General features: G+C 39.6%; 1 protein-coding gene and 1 long non-coding RNA gene across 3 annotated transcripts in view; one reads left to right on the top strand and one right to left on the bottom strand.

Annotated features, from left to right (window-relative positions):
* LOC124261662 overlaps positions 1-11,764 on the top strand; it is a 32,177-nt gene extending 20,413 nt beyond the window's left edge. Inside the window, exon 3 of the long non-coding RNA XR_006894386.1 lies at positions 11,753-11,764. This is a non-coding gene — a long non-coding RNA (uncharacterized LOC124261662). The remainder of the gene's footprint in view (positions 1-11,752) is intronic.
* The window catches only part of LOC124261659 (ankyrin-3-like), a 32,623-nt gene that overhangs the window by 4,706 nt on the left and 11,382 nt on the right, over positions 1-16,535 (bottom strand). For both annotated transcript variants that reach the window (XM_046696003.1, XM_046696004.1), the window contains 2 exons: positions 436-552; positions 189-305 (listed from right to left, as the gene is read on the bottom strand). In XM_046696003.1, coding sequence (XP_046551959.1) covers positions 189-305; positions 436-552 — 234 coding nt within the window. The remainder of the gene's footprint in view (positions 1-188; positions 306-435; positions 553-16,535) is intronic.

Raw genomic sequence — 16,535 nt, 5'->3', positions numbered from 1 at the left:
TTCGGCAATATGAAGCTTAGTCTTTATTCTTGTAATTTTCTGATGAGTTCAAATATTTTCTCGACAAAATCCCAGATACGTAAGAAACATTAGATTGTTTTTTAAGGCTTATAACAAACACAAAACCACATACTGGTACATGAGGTCGCACTGGACAGAATATATAATTCCCAAAAATATCCACTTACCACTGGATACGGAAAATGTGTTGTTTCTCCCCACTTGCTGTGTGTCTATGTTGTCAGCACCTGGCTTGACTTCAATACGGTTGTTATCGCCAACCTGTGCCGCTGATAGATGACGATCTGGCAATGACATTACACGTTATTTAACCTTTATTCCTAGATGTTATGTTTAGTTGTAGAAACTAACCTACATCAGAAACAGATTGATAATGCACAATGGACTGAAAGCATTGCTTAAATGACAACTCACCACTGGATATGGAAAATGTGTTGCTTCTCCCCACTTGCAGTGCGTCTATCTTGTCAGCAGCTGGTCTGACTTCGATTTGGTTGTTATTGCCAACCTGTGCCGCTGATAGAGGACGATCTGGTAATGACACTGTAATTGTTATGATAAAATTGATATTTTATACTTACCCTGACTCATGCTTATTGCTGATCTCCCTCCTCCTTTTTCAACTGTTTCGGGCAAACTTGAATCCCTTTGTTCCCAAGAACAGTCAAAATCTCACTCACCCGTGTAGAGCCCCGCTTTCCCGCCAAAATGGTCCAAGGGGACCCTAAATAACCCCGCACTAGGGCCTACAGTGAAACCCGTAGTGCTGAGAGGGGACGGTTGGGAGGGCCCTTCAGATCATGAGTCAGGACAAGTAAAATATATCAATTTAATCATAAAAATTACATATTTTCCCTATCCTGACTCATGCTTATTGCTTAACGAATCCGAAGGAATAGGTGGTGGGTCAGCCACCAAACAAGATTCACCGTGGCTGCTTGATCAATAGCGTCTGATCATATAGACCCAGGGAGCTCTTCTTTGCAGCTTCCAAAAGATCCTGATGTCATCGTGGGACCACGTGTCCCAGCTTGGCCCAGCTCAACACGCTAATTTTGAAAGGTAGAAACTGTTTCAAGTATGGCAGAAGCTCAAAACGAAAACGATATGAATACTGTCGACATGAGCGATACAGAAAAGGAGACAGAAGAGACATGAAAGCAGAAAAGTAAGAGAAAAAGAGAAGGATCTACACCATGCGAGTTGGAGTGTGATGGCACACTGCACGAGGAAATCATGGCCATGAGGTTGGAGCTGGGCGCATTAAGTGAAGCCATGTTGAAAATGAATCAAATTCTCTCGCAAGTACATAACTCTGTGCAGAAAATACACAGCAACATTGAAGGGATTAAAAAAACGTCTGGGTAAACAATGATGAATTTTTGAAAAGTATGCAGTGTAACATTGCACATAAGTCCAAGAAGGTTGCAGCTATTAAAAAAGAACTGAAAGCAATCCCAAATATCAACAAAGATTTGAAGGCAACCAAAGAACATGCAGAAAAGGTGGAAAAAGAACTATTTTGAACTAGTGGAAAAAATTACGCAACTGGAATCGAGAGCTGTCGACCAGGAATAGAAGAAAGAACTTGATTTTCTATGGGTTGAAGTATGATTCAGTAGTTAATTAGAAAGAGGATTGTGAGAAACTAATTGTAACCTTCTTGACACAGGAGATGGGTATCTCTCCGGACACTGCTGCAAGACTGAGAATAGGGCGTGCACACAGGTTGGGGAAGCGTACTCTTGGTAAACAACGACCTATTATTGTTTATTTTGAGGATTTCTTGGACAAAGAATTTGTGAAAAAACAAGCAAAAACATTGAAAGGGAAACCCTATGGTATCAGTGAAGTCAGAAATGCGAGCGAGAAGTTAGAAGATGATTTGAAGAAGTTACAGGAAAGATGGGAAGAAGGCAACTATTCTATACCCAGCCTGCCTGCTGGTGGACGGTGAGGTGGTGCGGGAGGTCACGGTGACCGGGGAGAGGGGTCGGACCTAGTACTGGCCACCTAGGAGTCTGTCAGTGCTCACGTGGAATGTCAAAATGGCAGCTTGACTAGGAAACTGGGAAATAGAGACTTTCTACAATACCTGAAGGATAAGGACGTTATTTTGTTGGGTGAAACATGGACGAATAACCCGGGTATGAGGCATACTGTAAGCACCGCCCATGCAGAAAAGGGGCAAAGAGGGACTCAGGGGGTCAAGTAGCCTAGTTTGCTTGATGGATGTGCCGGGGTGTAGAAGTAGTTCATGTGGATGAGAAACATGTAATGATTTTTTGACTAGAGAGATATTTCTTTGGTTTGAAGAAAGATATGTTTTTATTTTTCGTTTTCTCCTACATAACACTGTTACACTCAGTAACAACAAAACACATTCATGATCAACATTGGGACACGCTGCTAGGTGTGCACGGCCGAGTTTATTTCCATGTCACATTCAAATTCAGTTTACACTGACAAATATTTCACCCAGACTAAGTACAATACATGTTAAACTTAGCAGTCCGTTGCTGAAGCCCGACACATTTTAACCAGAGATAAACCTTCATGAAGAAAAACTCTGGAACCGTGTTCCCTCAACGTATGCAACAGCAACCTGTACTGGAGGGTCTACAGCAGACTATGTTCACCTTAGATATAAGGTACCTTACATGTGTTGGAATAAACCTTACAAAACATTCGTATTTTGATAATGTAAATAAACAGGACAATGTGATAACATCACCATTACTTATAAATAGAGTCCGTGTATAATAAATACTCCTCTCTGTTACAGCAATATAATGAATCTTCAACCAACAGTAAAACACCAATCTTTAAAGTAACTGTATTATAATGGCTCTTCAGCCTCAAAGGGATATACAAATAGAGATGAATATATCGGTCATTATATCTGACGTCAGTTATTATAAAGGCTCTTCAGCCAGCAACATATATAAAACACCATACGCTTAGATGCATGAATAGAAGTATTATAACGGCTCTTCAGCCTAACAATATATACAAACATTGTATTTGTTTCATTTCAATATATGAATAGAAGTATTACGACGGCTCTTCGGCCAACGAATAGACACATATATTGTAATTCCTCCATTTCAGTATATGAATAGAAGTATTATAACGGCTCTTCAGCCTAACATATATACACATATGTTGTAACTCCGTCATTTCAAATTATGAATAGAGGTATTATAACGGCTCCTCAGCCCAACAATTCTACACTACATCAATGTACAAATCAGTTCATTCCAATATACAAACTTGTGAGTATTATCATGGTTCTCCAGCCGGGATGCAGCCATATAACATGCACACCTAATATGTCTCCAGACAGTAACCAACACCTGCAACATATGAACATAGTTTCATTATGAATACATAACTATTGGGACAAAAATATATATCTTTACAGTAAGCTTTACGTTAGCGTCCATCATAAAGCGGCCGTGGTGTACTCTGAGCGAGAATGACAAATTCAAATTGAGTAACCCTTACATATCCTTAACAGCGCCACCCCACGGGGCAAGCAACTCTCGTTACACACCGCTAGGAGAAAACAATTTCCTACTAATTCATCTTTCAAACGGAGGAAATATAATTTCTCCTACATAACACTGTTACACTCAGTAACAACAAACCACATTCATGATCAACATTGGGACACGCTGCTAGGTGTGCACGGCGAGATTACAAAGAAAGTCAGAGACCGAGCGACAGAGACACCTTGATCGTGTTTTCCAGTTTATCTTTAACATAACCAGCCCAATAACCGTATGAGCATGCCTTAAGCTATAAAAAGCATTTACAACTGGCGAAATAGATTCACTTCGCTGCACAATCGACAACAGGTATATGGCACAATGCAACGGTGCAATAGGCAATATTAAGAATGTGGTCAAATCCTCGTACTTCACGCTAGACTTGTAAACAAACTTGTTAACCCGGGAGAGATCAAGGATCAATCGTTTCTTCCCTGAAGACAGTATGGACACAGACAGTGGACTGACTACTCTGGGGGCCGTAACACACTTGCTGATGAGATTATTCTTGAGAAGCTCGTCAATAGCCTTCGTAACAAAAGTAGAATGCGTAAGGGCTGATTTATTGTTTTCCAAAAACATATATAATATTTATTTCCTCCATTCTGAAGAGTACAAGGTTCACATAATATATATACAATACGATAATTACATATTATTCTTCAAGCAATGGTCGTTGGGTATATGCGCAGTCCGTACCAGATCTGAACGTTCGTGGAACAGTGCTTCATATCTATGTGACACCGACAGATCCCTAAAACAGACCACACCTATGGCACAAGTCACTACCACCCTGGTTCTCCTTAATCACAGCACAGGTTTGCGCCACAAAATTGGCTGCTGCTCTGCAGGCCGGCTTCTTCTCACCCAGGCTTGGTGCACACACAGGTTCGGGTGAATCTGGTGGAACTCTTGTAGTCCTGAATCCACTAATCTCTGTCTGTATGACGTCACTTCGAAGTTCATTACATGTCTTTTAACAATTTTCTTCCACGCAACTTGCTTTATGAACTGTCCCGTTTGTACATAAGACTCTAGGTGCTGATGCAAACCGTATTTATGAAGAATTCTCACAATGTCGGGAATAAAACCCGTTGACTTCTCAAGCTCATGTCTGAAGCACAGAAGTCTGGTAAGAGACACCTGGTGAGGCAAATAGTGTCTCTTCATATTGATGAGTCTGCCTATATATAACAGCTTTCGAGTATCTATCACAGTCTCAACAGGATAAAGCCCTAGAAGACCAAGACATATATCTGTCCTGGTTCTTGCTGGCAGATTTTGTATTTTCTTTACTGCATAACGGTATGGTCGTTCGAGCATGGTTATCTCATGTTTGGTGAGACCAGTCCAAAGCTCACATCCATAGAGTGCCTTTGATAGCACAGATGCTGCAAGTAACTTGCTGGCTGTCATCGGGTTCATTAACTTTGAGTGGAATCCTTTCCGCAACAACACATGTGTGTTTGCTCTCAGTGTGTTACAAGCCTGCAGCACATGCTCAGTGGATGACATTCTCTGTGTGAGTACTATGCCTACATGTCTGATGATATCACTCTGGAGCACAGGTTCACTGTATAGTGTGATTTCCGGACGGTTGCCCATCGTGTTCGCACTATAGGGAAACGTCATGATCTCACTCTTGCTGGGAGACAGAGTGAAGCGCCAGTCATTACTGTACTCCTCACACGTCTGCACAAGGCTGTTCAGAGCATGCACATTTGAGCTAACGACCGCAATGTCATCTGCTTGAGTAGGTGAGCACATATTCAGATCTAACAACATTGCACCTTTCTTGGTATCAGAGAGTTTCTTCAACAGTCCATCAATATATAACAAATACAGCTTAGCTGAAAGGACTCCGCCTTGGCGAACTCCTTGTAGAAGGTCAAACACTCTAGATTTACGCTGCCCAAGTTGTACATATGATTTCATACCTGTGTACATCCTGTCAATAATAGTCCACAGCTGTCCATGAACCCCTGCTTCATACAGTTTGTATCTGAGACCGTTATGCCAGACGGTATCGAATGCCTTCATTGTATCCAAGAAAGCAACGTGTATATCTTGTTTCCTTTCATGGTAATGATATATAGTCTCTTGCAGATTAAATGAAGCTTCTAGAGCTGACAAGCCTGTTTGATACGCCATCTGCTGTTTACTGGGAAATGTTGCCGCAGACTTCAGCGGTTGTAAGTGTTGTATCAGTTCCATTTCAAATACCTTTCCCATGACAGGGCTGAGCGATATACCCCTGTAGGAGCTCGGATCTTTTTTCGATTTGTTACCACCTTTGAATATAGGGACCATGACGGATACACACCAGTCTCTCGGAAGACTTCCTGTGTTCACAATAGCACCAAACAGACATGACAGATGAAACATCAAACATTTTCCACCGTGTCGTAAGTGTTCATAAACCAAACCATCATGTCCTCCAGCCTTCTGGCTGGAGAGTTGCGAACACAGTGCTTCTATGTCTACTGCACTAAATGAAATACATTCACCACTCTCTGTTAAACAACTCTTCCTGATGGTGTCTACTGTTTGGTTGACATGCTCTTGAAATGTCCTATTGAAATGCTCCTTCTCAGTATCTTGATACACAGCACTGAAGTGAGCCGCCCAGGCTTCCATCACAGCATCGGGAGTGCTGTGAGTAACACCATTATATGTTATAGGTGCCAAGGACGCTTCATGTCCCTTCTGCATCCTGTTTACCATATACCAGAACCGACGATGATCAACATGAGCCATATCTTCAATGTCTTTGAACCATCCTGAGACAAATTTATCTGAGGCTTCACGAAGTGACCTCCTAAACACAGCTTTTGCTTCTTTGTACTCAACATATGTACTGTGGTGCATACCCCGTGGCCTACCAGCATTAATCCATGATAGTCTCTTCTTATTCATCGTGTTATGGTACTGATTGACAATGTTACTCCAAAATGGTTTCAGGTTTCTGTTATACCTTTTCACTGGCAACGTGTCCCTTGCAGCCTGCAGTAAACTATCCACAATAAAATTGTAATATAGATCAATCTCTGATCGGCTGGCATCAGCACTGAGAGGTGTTAGAGTCCAGAGCGCCTGTGACACAGCAAATGTATAGTCAACTATCTTATCTGTGTTTCTCGCTTTATCCCAGGCAATAGCAGTCTTCTGAACTTGTGTGATATCTATGCTTCCGTATAAGTGTAAACTAACCGATGCAATAACAGGATGGTGATCAGAGACGTTGTAACTGCGATCATCCAGCACACAGCACCACTGAACATCACTGAGTAGTGTTTTTGGTACAAGAATATGGTCGATCATGGTCGTTGGACCATTTTCATGTGACTGAAAAGTCCAGTTAGGACCATAACATGATGATAGAACATTCACTGCAGTTAAACCTGACTTCATCAGAGTCTGATGCATGCGACGTGACCGCACATCTGTTTTGAACACGCAACGAGGCCCCGCAATTCTAGCGTTCATATCACCGACAATAATCACCTCACCGAATACTGAATATGCTTCGTGCAATTCATCCAACATATCAAGAGATGAGAAAAATGCCTCATTAGGTCTTGTTGACGCTGGTAAGTATACACAGAATATGTACAATGGATTACTGTTCGGAAGATGCACCTCAGCACCTACAATAAAGTCCACGTCCAGTTCAATCTCCTGCGTATACTGTTGTAGATGTCCAGCTATCATCATTGCAACTCCGCCCCTAGGAACATTCGACACACGAAAAGAGTCACCGTGTCCATAACACTTTGCATATACAAAGTAATCTGTTGATAGTTTAGTCATTAGAAACAAACTGCTTTCTTTAAGATGGTGCTCTGTGATGCCACAGTTTCAATGTTATACCTAACCAGACAGTCCAACAGATACGGAATACTTGAATGTATCCCACGACAGTTCCAAGTCATAATATTTAAACACTCCATGGCTCACTGCTTTTGTCTTGACATGTACCTTCTTGGAATCCACTTTCGTACCACAATTCCAGGTGGCCAGAATGACTAATCAGCAACATATTTACCTTCTTTGTAAGGTACGTTAAGTTGTGCAGCACATGACACCCTTTCTGGATGGTTGAAGAACCGTAGAGATGACACCTCAATATTTCTGCTAGCCAGATAGTTCAACATGGATTGCTCTGTTGATGTTTTGTTTATCCTTCCTATAAAGAATCTAGCCACTCGTTGTCTGGGTTTAACGCTCCTAAAGTTCGCTTCATGATCCACGTCAGTCGTATTCTCCTCTTTAACATATCTAGTATACCCATCAGTGTCACTTCTGTCAAACATAACCTTTAATCCAGATGTATAGTATTTATCCACACGCTTAGCACCACTAAAGGTCCTTACTTCTACCCCTTGGTCATCATCTTGGTTCCTTTCAGTTTCATCATCCACTGGTGAATTGCATTTCTGAATGTCACTTGCCAGGGGAGAAGTAGAAACAACAATCTGATCAAGTTTGAGGATACAAGATTCACTATTATCTCTGTCCTCCTCAATATCATTCCCATTCTCAGAAACCATATCAACTATGTCTTCTGTTCCGTGATCACTTCTTGAATGTTGTTTATCATGGATGAATTGGTTTTCACTGCTACTGTTATCTATATAACGAGTATAAACGCTCTTCCCACTATTCTCATCCGTTACTTTGTTGTTGTAATCCTGGAGGTCAGATGTTACATCATCCTCACCCCATGCTGCATGAACCTCAGCTGTCAACATACTCTTGTTACTGCTATCCGCACGCTCTGGAGATGAATCGTCATTGCCCGATGGCGTCATGTCCACGGTACATGCACAATTAGTCCATGCATCCTGTTTCCGAGTAACAGTAAGCCTCTCATTCAGCAGTGTGTTGAGGCGCACGATTTCTTCACCCTTATTACACAGTTCATTCGCTTGTGTGTTCACAAGTTGTGTAACACTCCTTAGTTGCTTTTGCTGAGCTTCAACATTTACTTGCAGAGTCCCAATCAAGCCTTTGTCTTCTGTGATTAGTTTGGTCAACACATCCACATCAGAAGCGTGCTCTGATTTGAGAGACAATAGCTCTCTTTCCAGGCGGACGATAACTTGCTTTAGGCAGGCGACTTGTGCTGAAATTACGTCACTGTCGACTTCTGAGTTGTTGGATTTTAACTTCTTTGTAATACAAATGACGTCACCAAGTTCATCAACATAATCACCAAAACATGCACGAAATAAATAATAACAATCTTTAGCCAATTTCCTTTCAATTGACTCACCAGACTTCTTCCTCCTACCAAGTCTTTTCTTCAAAATACCACTGGGATATGGAAAGTTTTTCGAGTCTTTAGCTTTTCTCAACAGCTTGTATCGTGTAGTTTCAAGCTCTACGATATCGCCGCGTAAAATGTCAAGAGTTTTCTGCACAAAGGTTTCTTTTGGACAATCTTGGGATTCAATTTCTAGAAAACGTTTAATAAAGTCAACTTCTTCACTTACGTTTTCCTCTCTGTTTGTCCCCTGTGTAGCCATGATGTCCATATCCATCAATAACATTGAAAAATCTCCAATACTCTCTCTTTCTTCTTCAAAATTTCTCCCGTTGTATATTTCTATATCCATATTGTTCAACGTTGCATATGTTTTGTTGTATATATCAGCTACAGTTTGATCATTTTCACACAATATCTGAGAGCTCTCAGTGTCGTGACTCGTCACGTCCGCCATCTCCTCAGAGAGGATGGAATGTTATAACCATTTGATTTAATGTCAAGAACAAATTCAGATGCACCAATATCTCTCCAAAACTGAATGTTGGTTTTGAGACGATCCTTAACTCTGATTTCAGAAGTACCTTGCTCATATTCAAAGTAATCGTCCGTTAAGTTAGAATCAACAGAATGACATAAATACTTAACTGCCAAGTCCTTGAACTCCCAACACCACCTGCCGACGTGGCTCCAGCTCCGCTGGCGGTGTATGGACAGTCTCTTCTAAAGTGTGTAAATTCTCCACACGCAAAACATGCTCCGCTTCTCTGGCTTCTGCCACGAAAAAGATATGAGGACGTGGACTGGACAGGATGCACAGAAGAAGCAGAATGAGCACTAGAAGCAGGCTGCACGGGCTGGAGAAACGTAGATGATCTCCGTCGAGTAAGGTGCTTGCCTAGCACGCTTTTGTCTGAGTTTCTTGACGGCTTTATTGTCTGCGTGCATGATCTTCTTATCATCGTCAGAATCGTCGGCCAACTCATTGCTGACGTACTGCCGGACGGTTTCCCACCCCCCGTCTGAAGAATCCGCTATCTTAATAAGTTTATTTCTTCTCGTCAACCTGTCGAGCTCTTCAGACAGTAACGTCTCAGCGTCTTCCAAACGTGAAGAACTCAACGCAGTGGGCACCTTTTTAAGAGATGTAATGGATTCTTCGTTGAAGTTATACTGAATTTTATTGCCCTCACGAGACCAGGCATAGTCTTTTTCAGCTTTCAGCTTCTTAAGATCAAGTGTAGTTTGTACGAGTTCATCTCTTAATGCGCCAATCTAACTATCAATTGAGGACTGTAGCTCTTCTTGTTGTTTCAAGATGGCGTCAAGTTTAGCATTAGCGTCCATCATAAAGCGGCCGTGGTGTACTCTGAGCGAGAATGACAAATTCAAATTGAGTAACCCTTATATATCCTTAACAGCGCCACCCCACGGGGCAAGTAACTCTCGTTACACACCGCTAGGAGAAAACAATTTCCTACTAATTCATCCTTCAAACGTAGGAAATATAATTACAGTGTTCCTAATAATTCATCCAGGAAGGAGATAAACAGTGGTGTGGACACATACGATACTTTATTTATTTGCACTGCTGAATATAAACATTATGGGGACGTTGCTGGGCTGGGTGGCTTTTAACTCACGTACAGGACAGAAGCCAGACTATATAGAACACGTGAGTGTGATCACCTCCTGCTCCCCGAGGATTATATAACTGATGATCCAACCACTGAACAAATATATTTAGAAAATTTGGGATTTTCCTTATGAATGACAGGTATCAGATTATTAGATTTTTCTAAACGTTTCAATTTCGTATAGTGAATAGTCGTATAGGCAGCGATAGGGATAAAAGTAATTATACGTTTGTAGGTAGACACGGACAAAGTACCATAGGTTACATTCTGGTACCTCTTGATATGTCATATTATATATGTGACATATTAGAATTTTCTGATCACTCTATTTTGAACAATTAATTTAAGATTAACAGTCAAGCTCAGCAAAAAGATGATGTTAGCCAACCTAGAAATAAGTTCAAGTGGAAAGAGGCAAAAGCTGTTAGTTTCCGTCAAATGCTATTAGGTGATCACTCACGAGAAATACTTGATGGCATTGACAAATCACTCTCAGACGTAAACATCAACAATTGTGATATCGACAACTGTGTCACGTCAATAATAGAATTGTTACAGCGTGCAGGTCGGAAGCATGCAGTGAAGCAGCCTGCACGTGCAGTGAGTGGAAAGGGATGGTTTGCTGAAGAATGTTTGAAATTGAGGTCAGCTTTCAAACATGCTGAGTCTCGATCTTCTCGTGATGATTGTGACTGACGAACTATGGTGGATTATAGAACACCATACAGGAAATGTTGTAAGAGAATGAGTAAACTAAAGGACATTAATGAGGCAAAACAGTTGCATAATTTAAGTTTGACAAATTACAAAACATTTTGGAGAAAAATTAGACATTATTCTTCTAAAGATAGAGGGGTGATTTACCAGACTATTATTTTGGCCAGGGAAACTTTACTGAGAATTGCTGCAGATCAGCTGCTGAATATTTGGTCCAGGTACATCCATGGAAACTTACTGTTTACAAGCCCAATCACATTTTCCAGATTTCCAAATAAGATCAAATATGTTATGCTGTGGTTGATTTGTTTACATTAATAGTAGTAGTAGTATATTTCGGTAAATCAGGCCACAGGCCCATTTTACAATTATAGTTTGACAAAGATGTTGATGTTGATTAAGTAGTAATGTTTAAGTTCTGCAAGTTATATCTAGTACAATATGACTATAGAATATGTAGGTTATGTAATGGACAATTGCTTGCTCCTCATTTTCAGAGCAAAGAAAGTAAACTTGGCAAGGTTATTAAACATGGAAGTATTTTTGGTGGTAAGTAAAAGTTTACATTTACACTCTGAAGGGAATTTGTAGTAATAACATGGAAATAAATTTCTTCTAAGGTCATTATAGAATGGACACACTAGACAGACGGTATTCTGTTTCTACATTTGGGATGATACAGAATGGACAAAGTCTTTCACGTTTAGATATGCCTAATTGTCTACCCTGTGATATCATAAGATCACTACTGGATGTACGAAATTGTGAAAGAGTAATCCTAAATGCATCAATATTCACAGCATTTAAATAGTTTTCATATTCATTGGATGACGTGATTGTTTTGTAAATATACAAGGAAGATAATTTGTCAAACGATTCAAAGAGAAACTGATTATCAATATCAATACACCGTTTTCTAAAAGTTGATAGAAATAATTGAATGCAGGAAACAGATTGCCGGTTCCAAATTTCACCAAATCCATATGAACATAAAAGGTTTTTAACTTTAAGTGCCCAACAATCCAGACCCTTTTCAGCTCGGTTATACTGATATACATAACTATAATGTAATATACTGTTTTCACTCTGGGATTATATTAAAACGTAACCAGTACTTAATTATTTTCAAAAGTTGATTTACTTTTAATGAGTACCTCCCCAGTTCAGCTCTCGCAACTATATTAGGGACAGATCTTCTTAACTTTAATATGAGTTTACAGAATTTATCATGAACATTCAAAATATCTTTAGAGGAATGGAATCCGCATATTTCTGAACCATATAATAGTATGGGCAGCACTTTAACATCAAAGATATGAAGTAACATTTTCAAAGGAAGTTTATGAAAATTGTACACATTTGATTGTAACAAAAGTATTACTTTCCAAGCCCGTTGAGACAATATCTTTTGAGATTTATACCATGAACCAGAGCTAGAAAGATGTACTCCAAGGTATTTATAACTGGGAACAATATCAAGCGGGCTGCCAATAAGAGAAAACTTTTCGTACTTTTTAAGCCTACCCGCCTTACGAAACACAATAATTTTACTCTTGGATGAATTTACCTTTAGTTGCCACTAAATCGAAAGCCGCTTTCAGATCTATGAAAGCGCAGTAAAGTCTACCTCTGTAAAGTGATAAGTACTTATTAATGAAGGTGTCAATTACAAAAACATTATCAACCGTTTGAAAGCCTTTCCTAAAACCTGCTTGTTCAGGAATAATGATATTCTGATTATCAGTCCATTTCGAGAGTCTGTTACATAAGATTTTAGATTTTTTTTAACCAGAAACCTCAAGTAGAGTGATTGGCCTAAAGTTTGCTGGATTATTACTCGGCCCTTTTTTGTGGATAGGAATAATGACACCAGGTGTCCACTGAGAAGGGTAAACACCAGTTGACAAAATCATGTTATAAAGTACTCTCAACATATCCAAGCATTGCCTAGGAGCATACTTGAAAAATTCTATTGGGACGCCACTGTATCCAGGGGCTTTCCCACAATGCATACTTGAGATTGCGTCCTGAATTTCGGATACAGAGATGTCATGATCAAGGCCATTATCGACATCAGTAGTTGCATCAATGAGGTTGTCAGTTATACCCGTGACAAAATCATTTACAGAAATATAGAAATCAAGTTCATTTGGATCATAGTTTGTACCATTAAACTGTTCTTCGAAGTGTGCAGTCCACGCAAGTGATGTAATAGTTCTAGACTGTGATTGCATCTTCGGTCTCAATAAGGACCAGAAAAGTTTACTGTTATTACTCTGTAGCGATTGTTCCAACTTGTTCACAAACACATCAGTCGAGACAGCCGATTTACGCAGGCAGAGTTCCTTATAATGTTTCCGTGCCGAGATGTAGGTCAGTCGGTCGCATTCTTCATTGCTTGCATGAAATGCACGCAGATATTGACGAGCTGTCAATCTCGCGTGTAAACAGTCATCGTCGAACCAATCACTGCGCTTATGCACTGTTCTAGCTCTGTCACACGATTTTCTGGGTTTCCCAGAGCATTTTTCAAGCGTATTCTGAAAGCAGTTTAATGCACTGTCAACATCATTGCTGCTAATGTGGTTGTTAAAATCGTTCTTAGTTGAGTCCTCAAGATTATGCCATGCGTTTACATATTCACCAAGGAAGTGATCCGACCAAACATACTTTAGACGGTCAGTGAGATTTTCACGATGACAATCAAATACAGTGTTGAGAGCTAAGGAATAGATTATAGGTAAATGGGTACACTCTATTTCATCTGAAACATCAAATTTTGCGAATAGTTGGAAAAGATTTAAATTGCACAAAACATAATCGACAACACTGTGACCGTCATTGGCAAAACAGGTTATTTTACCAATACTACTGTCTGAACACATTCGACCATTACAAATCCGGAGTTCTGTTGATTGACAAAAGTTTAACAAAGAAAGTCCAAGCTTGTTGACAACACTGTCTTGTGATCTGCGTGGCAGGCTATCGTCTTGATTATAGCTCATGTCATTATCGATTGGCAAATAGGTGATATCATCGTTTTCAACAAAATCAGGTAGTGTACCATCACCAGTACGAGCATTTAAGTCACCATGAATAACTATCTCACAGCTTGGAAAGTCTGATTTTAAGCATAAGATATCATTCTCTAAGATATCAAATAATTCCTCCCCGGAGTGCACACTAGACCCCTCAGGGGAAAAGTACATAGTACAGATGAATAAAGGCGTTTGTCCTCCGTTATACGTTATCCATAGAATGTTGTTGGACGCTGATTTAAGTTGAGTGACTTGCGATGAGATATACATAAATGTATACAGACAAATAAGGTGCACGAAGTAGTAGACGGGAAATATTTTCTGTTTTGTATTTATTTGCCATTCTTTTAGTTCATTAAAAGATAGAAACCCATGTTTTCAGATTATTGATTTTACTAAATTTGAAGAACGGAAAAATAAATAAAGGCGCCACGCGCAGCGTTGACAATCTATTTATAGATACCAAAACGATCTGCAACATGAACATCATTTACATGTGGTTGTGTTAACGGTTTTTATAATATTATGATGGGGACTTAAAAAACAACAACCACCAAACAACAAAATTCATTTACCCATCCCCTGCTAATATCTTTGACGGAGGTGAATAGCCAGATAGATTAATTGAATTGAAAGAAAATACGCTTCCTACTCTCAGCAGCTGGCCGAGGCGATTTTTCATCGGGCATGTTACTCATTTTCACTCGCCAATTGCAATCTGCCAATTAAAATATATTAAAAATCATTCACAAACGACGGATACCAAAGTACCACAAGCAGAAATCATCAACAACGTTCGCAGTCACGCACGTTTCGCCGGCGGTGACGCCATTGTGATTAGTCCGTGGTTGTTCCCCCTAACGTCAAAAACGAAGTGGGCGGGGCTTATCGGCCGGGACTGGATCGGTCTATTATTGAATCCTGAAAGATTTTGATGTTGAGTCAACATATCAGGATACTGACATTACAGGATGTGTGGAACAACTGGATGTTAGTATTACTCACGAGGAGGTTCGTAGAGCAATGAGAAAATTCAAATTAGAAAAAAGTCATGGATATGATGGCATTGTGAATGAATTTTTTTATCTATGGAGCTGATGTTCTGGTTCCTACATTAACTGCATTATTTAATGTCATACTGATCAATGCTTATTGTCCCCATGAGTGGACTTAGGTAGTTATTGTACCCATCCATAAGAAGGGCAGCAAGTATTTGCCAGATAATTATAGAGGTGTTACATTGTTATCTTGCTACAGTAAGTTATTTACAAGTATCTTGAGTCTTAAGAGTTTCAAGTTGGTGTGATAAGTACAGTATACTCGTAGAGGAACAAGCTGGATTTAGAGAGTGTTATAGCACTGTTGATTGTCTCTTTGTTCTAAATGGACTTATAAATATAACTCTTGAAAAGGGTTTAAAACTATATTTTGCTTTTGTTGATTACCGTAAAGCGTTCGATTATGTAAATAGGAATGCATTGTGGTATAAGTTATGTCATTCGGGGATTAGTTCTAAATTTTTGACACTACTTTGGAAAATGTACAGTGATGTTAAATCGTGTCTGAGACAATCAGATGATGCTTATTCAGAATTCTTTGCTTCTTTTTGGGGAGTTAGTCAAGGCGAAAAGTTATAGCGGATTCTAATTTCACTTTTCGTTAATGATGCTGTAGATGCTTTGTCACCAGCCCAGGATCTTGGTGGGTCTTTTTTACGTTCGCTTCTTGTTACTCATTTTTGCAGACGACATGGTTATATTTAGCAAGAATATTAAAGGTTTGCAGGGTGAACTGGATACGTTATCTGAATACTGTAATCAGTGGGGATTGGTTTATACTACTGAAAAAACTAAAGTAGTGGTATTTGGTAAAGGTGGTAGAATTGCTAAGAATGAAAAATGGTTTTATAATGGCGAGGAGACAGAAGTAGTGGAGACCTTTAAATATTTAGGATTAGTGTTGTCATCATCTGGAAGATTGTCTCGTGCACAAAAGACACTAGCTGATCAAGGTCTAAAGGCGTTAGGATCACTGTATCGTATATTCAATAATAATCGATGTCGATGATTTACAATTCACTCTTATCATTATCTGAATTTAATCCTCATGGTGAAAATTGGGTAACATTATTAAGAGATACACTCTATAAATTTGGCTTTGGTTATTTATGGGTTTACCATGGATTTAATTACTCATTTGTCCAAAATATTTAAGTATAAGGATTCGTTATCTACCAAAGTTAGTGTGATAGAGTTTGTGAACATGTTACAAACTACTAATGTACAGCTACAGATTAGTATTGCTA

Source organism: Haliotis rubra, unplaced genomic scaffold (genome assembly GCF_003918875.1).
Source record: "Haliotis rubra isolate DU_JTF1 unplaced genomic scaffold, ASM391887v1 Scf802, whole genome shotgun sequence".
NCBI classification, from domain to species: Eukaryota; Metazoa; Mollusca; class Gastropoda; order Lepetellida; family Haliotidae; genus Haliotis; species Haliotis rubra.
The sequence above is the reverse complement of the archived record's forward strand: the minus strand, read 5'-3'. Positions and strand labels throughout refer to the sequence as shown.